This window comes from Bidens hawaiensis, unplaced genomic scaffold (genome assembly GCF_021521415.1).
Source record: "Bidens hawaiensis isolate Kalapana, Puna unplaced genomic scaffold, B.hawaiensis_p1.1 tig00029317_1, whole genome shotgun sequence".
In the NCBI taxonomy this organism is placed as follows: Eukaryota; Viridiplantae; Streptophyta; class Magnoliopsida; order Asterales; family Asteraceae; genus Bidens; species Bidens hawaiensis.
In genome coordinates, this window is record NW_027494844.1 from 19,029 (window position 1) to 24,899 (window position 5,871).

Sequence of the window (5,871 nt, forward strand, 5' to 3'; positions counted from 1 at the left end):
AAGGATTTTCAGAGACAAATAATTGCTAGGAAGGTTCTCGGATCCTATCAACATAAATCAACAACCCACGACTCATCTGCCTATTAAAAAATTTATATTCTCACAATATGGCAGCATTTAATATTTTTCGTTTCCCTAAAAATAATATTAATCAAAACAGAAATCCAACGGAGAAGCCGTTATAAGAAATGAATCGCACGTGACTCGTTTGTAACAATGCTGCGTGTTCCACTCTCAAACAAACTCATCAGATATCTCTGTCCTTCAAATAACAACTAATCACATCATTTGTTCCGGATAACTTATTATTCAAATTCAAACTGGTTCTTCTTGTGTTCAACATTCAATAATAATAATCAATAACAAATACCCTTGAAGATGAACATGCAAGCTAGCACTAGATTCTGGACATTCAACACGTTGCTAGCAGCCTTTCTTGATTTGTTTGTTGCTTATTTCTTGCTCTGTGGATCAACTGTTGCTTTGTTTGCTGTTAAGTTTCTGGGTCTGTTTGGTTTTGTTGGGATTGATGGTTTGGATTACAGAAGGTTACTGGTGGATTGTCCGAATGAGAAGGTTTCCGGTGCTCGGGTTTTGGTCACTAGAAAGTTCCCGTTTGATTCGATTTTCGATGGAGTGGGTAGTCGTCATCCGGTTGAGGATGTGAATGTTGATGATGATGATGATGATGATGATGATGATGATGAGGAATCTTGTAGTAGTTGGGAATCTGATGGTGGAAAACTTATTGGAAATAATGGGATTGATGAGTCGGTTTCGTCTTCTTCGAATTGGGTTACTTGTGTTGATCAGCAAAGCATTCGTGGTGAAGAACCGGAACAATGCAGTTTCATTCTTTCTGATGTTAACAGCTGTAACTGTAAGTACTCTTGTTTTCGATTCGGTTTTGATATTGTTCTTCTTCTAAACGCTATACCAATTGCTAAACACCCCTTTCTAGTTATACTGCCAGGGGTGGCTCAACTATACAGGAAAACAAAATAAGCTGTAGCTTGGGACACATGTTTAACGGCCCCGATGTTTTTGATTATATACTAATTTGCGATTATTTTAATGCCTGCGGTTTCATAAATTGGAACTGAATAGGGGATTTAGGGTTTAAGTTTGTTTAATTTTCAGTTTTGATAATGATGGCTAATAATTTATATAGTTTTCACATGTTAATTAATATCCTAAGAAAAGAAATATTATATATTTTTACAAAGGGCATCGGTTTTAAAATCCGCTTTCTCACCCCCCCCCCCCCCCCAAAAAAAAGGATGACCGGCCATGAATACTGCTTTGTTGTTGGTTTTAGGCGAAGTAGATACTTCCATGATGGTGAAATCAATTAGGAGATATGATGAATATGTTAATGAGGATGATAAAGACAAGATGATTGTTTATTTGACACACGATTTAGAACAAGCACAAGCTGCATGTGCAGCACTCAATACTGAGCTCGAGAAGGAAAGAAACGCGGCTGCATCCGCTGCAGATGAAGCGATGTCGATGATTCTTCGTGTACAGGAGGAGAAAGCCTCTGCAAAGATGGAGTTGCTTCATTATCAAAGAATGATAAAAGAAAAATCGGCTTATGATGCTGAAGAAATGAGTATTTTGAAAGAAATTGTTTTGAGGAGAGAAAGGGAGAAACATTTCCTGGAAAAACAGGTTGAAGCATATAGGCAAATGATTCGCGATCAGAATGATCATGTTAATGGCGGAAGTAATGAAGATTTTGTTCCAGATTCAATATTGTATGAAGATGTTGACGTTTCAAAACAAGAAGAGGCTGAGAAAACTATAGCCATTGTAGGGGAAGAAAAAGATTTGGAAACCGGTTCAAGCGTATATGATGTTCATGTAATTGACAATGAGCCGAAATCAGGTGAAAAATCAAATGGAAATATGAAGCAAACTGATCAACAAGAGTGTGGTGTTGGGCTGCCATCTGCGAGCTCAAAGAGTAGTTTAAGAAGGTATTCCACATCAGCATTGGATAATAAACGAACCAGACTCGATACTGAAGTCGAGTGGCTCAGAGAAAGATTAAGGATTGTGCAAGAAGGAAGAGTAAAACTTAACTTTTGTGTTGATAATGGGGAAAAAGAAAGCTTGCGGTTGCATCTTTTGGAGGATATAGCGTGCCAACTTCAGGAGATTCGATTGATGACTGAACCACGGACTGCCCGCCAAGCTTCTCTCCCCCTTCCTTCCTCTAAAGTGGTAAGTTTGACTTTTTTTATTGATATTATGACCTTTTTTTTTATATGCATCTTGTGAAATGTCATGCAATTGTATTGATTTATTTTCTTGAAGCTTTACTTAACTTGACATATCATTCTTTATGTGAAACATCCTTTATTTGGCCTATCATGAAGCTTTTGTCCATATGCATGTCCCATATCCCTTATTGGATACATAATTCATTGTGAACTTTTTTTATCTTGAAAATAAGCTTACTCTTCTGGTAGTAATTTTAACAAAAGTTGACGCCTTAGGCGGACCCAAATTTCACTCTCTTATTTACTAATAGATATCAAGTCATAAAGAATGTCGAGACCCAAATATTACCAACGCGTTTTGGATGCATTATGTGGATGAAAGAACTCACTAGTTACGCGTGCTTGAGTGGAAGCAATCCGTATTGTGTAGCCTTATGGAAAGTTTCCACTTGAGCAACCATAAAAAAATCTGTAAGTTACTCATGGGAAAAACTAATATTGGTCAGTAAGATGGGCTGTTGGCCATAAAATGTGAATGTTTATGTATTTCATACACAAGTATTTATCTCTCATGGTTGAGCTGTAATATGTTAGTAATCATCTGATTTAGAAACCCGTGGTTTTTTTTGTACGTTAAGAGTCTGAATGTCTGATGAAGAACGTTTATAACTTGCAGGGTTTGACGAAGAAAAGGCGATGTAGAAGTGTATCTTCAGGCTCTTGAAATGGTCATCAAAATCTTAAAAGATTAGAACAAATTTAGATTCTCGAGTTAATGTTTTTTTGATTTCGTATATGTGAATATTAGATTCAGTTAGCATGTGTTGAATAACCCTCTGGGAAGAGGCGACTTCGGTATAAAAGTCGTAAACCTTTTCATATTCCATATATTTTGGTGTGGTGTTTATTTTCCATCAGTACTTTGACTTTCAAAAGTCAAACTCAGGCTTTATAAAAACCAAAACAGGCACATCTAGTCACATCAGTATTTTTGTAACAGGACCTGAATTTATAAAGTTTACACGTGGTACTCAATCTCCATTCCGCACGACCTGTTCCATTAGTTTTCCATCACTAACGTAGACAATCTTTCTAGTATAATACCTGAAGGATACAGAAGAATTAAACGAGCAAGGACCAAATTATGCTCGCCTGACAACCGCGATTATTCGACTACTAAAGAGCATGATGGCAGACAAAATAAGCACAATCAGCGCATAGCAGGGAGGATCTCCAAGTTGCTAGGCAAGATTGTATCTCTGCATGGTCAAATTAAAGATGTTAACGCACAGACTGAAAAAGTTGAAGCAACTAACCCACGAGATAATTGCTTAATTGCTGATGCCACCCAAGATGATGGACCCATGTAGGATTGGTCATGAGCGGAAACCATACTATATGGACTAGAGATCGATATATATGCCGGCAGGGCCGGCTAAACCTTTTTGAAGGCCTAAAGCGAAATTTAAAATCAAGGCCCTTTTAAAATTTCATTGTTATAAACTCTATGGTTATTTGGATTTGAAACTGACAACAATAAACTAAGATCCTCAGCTAGCAGAGTAAAAAAATATAAGTTAATATTGGTCTTTTCAAAGTTTTTTTTTTACACTAGGCAAGATAGGTAAAAAAATATAAGTTAATACATATGTATAATATAGTATGTATAAACAAATGAGGCCTTTATAAATGGGAGACTCAAAACAATGGCTTTAGCAGGCTTACCCATGAGCCGACCATGTATGTTGGTATAGTGACATGCTTGACTCCCGTTATATATTATGTTGATATGCAACGCATATTTAATTGAAGTTTTAAATTTATTTATTGAGCTATGTTTGACTACTACATTTTTTTTACGACCAACTAATGAAGCCAAGCTATTCAGGTGATCTAAGGGCAGAGGGTGACCCCATACGCTTGTGATCGTAGACAGCGCTGAGTAGCCCAAGCCCACAATCTCCTGTTATGTGGAAAACACGTCACCCAAAGGCCCACTACGGTAAAGCCTGGTTGGGATCAGATTCGAACTTGAGACCTTGCGCCTTCCATCACAAATATTCACGTCCCCCTCCAATGTAAGTTAAGCTAAAGCTTGTTAATTGTATTGGAATATAGTATTTAGGGTTTTAGTGTCAAGCCCACGGGCCCGATTTATCTCTATAAATTGTAATGCTCATTAGCTTATACCATTCAATAAACATTACAATATATAGATGAATTGGGCCTGCGGGCTTGATACTAAAATCCTAAATACTATATTCCAATACTCCACCATAGTCCGGGTGATAGAGAATCAGATACTCATACAAAAAAAATAATAAGTAAAACAGAAGCATAAAACATAGAACATTATTTTTTTTTAAGTAATCCCGTTATCGGTTCATGACCTATTGTTCCAAAATACTGCAAGGAATATCCACTGCTACTTGACTGGCCAAGATAAATAATCAATATTCTTCAACTAAGTGCTCTTGAACCGCTGCAAGTCAACGATATTCCCAGACTTGGTTTATTGTCTCCGGAAGTATAAAGATAATCATTATCCAATGAAACATGAAAGGAAAGAAAAAAAAATAACAAATGGAAACCCAACGACCATGGTCATGCGGTGGTGTGTCAAACCAAAGGCTAATGATAGTGGTCAAACGGCATTTATACACGTAAAATCATTAACAATGATTGATGGTCGGTTAATTTGTATATGTTTTAGTTCGTTTATTGTTTAGTTTTAACTGTTTATTCTAGAACTATCGATACTTCATTCGTGTATTATTGGATTTCAGGTCACAGGTGTTAAAGTACTAATTTTGGACCTATTGTGACACGGAATGAAGACCCGGGATGTCCAGCACGCAAAACGAGACACATAGTGGATTTTTGCTGGTGACAAGTCCTATCGCGATACGCGATGGGCTTGGATGAAGACCCATCGCGTATCACGATGGGCTTTATTATCATGTTGACTTCTGGTCCATCGCGATACGCGATGGACCAGTTAAGACCCCATCGCGTATCGCGATACGGTGCTCATACGGGAAAATTAGCGTTAAATAATATTTTTCATTCTAAACAACCCTAACTCGTTTTGGATGAAGAGAGGCGACTTCCAGCAGTTCCTGAAGGCGATTTCACCATTGTAGCTCGTGTCAAGACCATATCTATAATCCATATCATCTATACTCACGATTTGATGATGTCGCGGCTCGGCTAATCTCTTAGAATCGCACCCGGGATGTATAGTTCGTAACATTTTACAGTTTTTCTCCTGTGATTAAGAATACTTGTGTATTGTTATTGATGATTGATATATGATTATTGATGTTTGGTATTTCTGTGTGTTCGGTCGGTTTAGGTTTACGTTGGTCTGAACGATCTGTTACCAGTTGCTAGATAATTAGTCATATAACTGTTTGGTTAGATTGAATACGATAAAACATACAATTGCCCTTAACTGAGTCACACTGGCAAGGACTGTTTGATAACCAGTGTCATGTGTAAAGTAATTGTTGATGTCTAAGGTTTTGTCTGATTGATCAGTTTTAGTTAATCGTTAATAATTAATATATTAGGTTGCATGAGATACTGTTGGTTGCTTACTTGAATTCCCGGGTGTGATTTGTTTGTTAACTGCTTAATACTC

General features: G+C 37.2%; 1 protein-coding gene across 1 annotated transcript; it reads left to right on the forward strand.

Annotated features, from left to right (window-relative positions):
* Window positions 1-215: 215 nt before the first annotated feature.
* Window positions 216-3,092, forward strand: LOC143578675 (uncharacterized). Its single transcript, XM_077062169.1, has 3 exons — window positions 216-880; window positions 1,319-2,229; window positions 2,905-3,092. The coding sequence occupies exons 1-3, from the start codon at window positions 379-381 to the stop codon at window positions 2,950-2,952; spliced, it is 1,461 nt and encodes a 486-aa protein (XP_076918284.1). The 5' UTR covers window positions 216-378; the 3' UTR covers window positions 2,953-3,092.
* The last annotated feature ends 2,779 nt before the right edge of the window (window positions 3,093-5,871 follow it).

Bases quoted from the DNA above. Each gene is read 5' to 3' on its own strand.
- LOC143578675 (XM_077062169.1), top strand. From the start codon at position 379: ATGAACATGCAAGCTAGCACTAGATTCTGGACATTCAACACGTTGCTA. The intron at 881-1,318 runs GTAAGTACTCTT...TGTTGGTTTTAG, and splicing joins TGATGTTAACAGCTGTAACT to GCGAAGTAGATACTTCCATG. The intron at 2,230-2,904 runs GTAAGTTTGACT...TATAACTTGCAG, and splicing joins CCCTTCCTTCCTCTAAAGTG to GGTTTGACGAAGAAAAGGCG.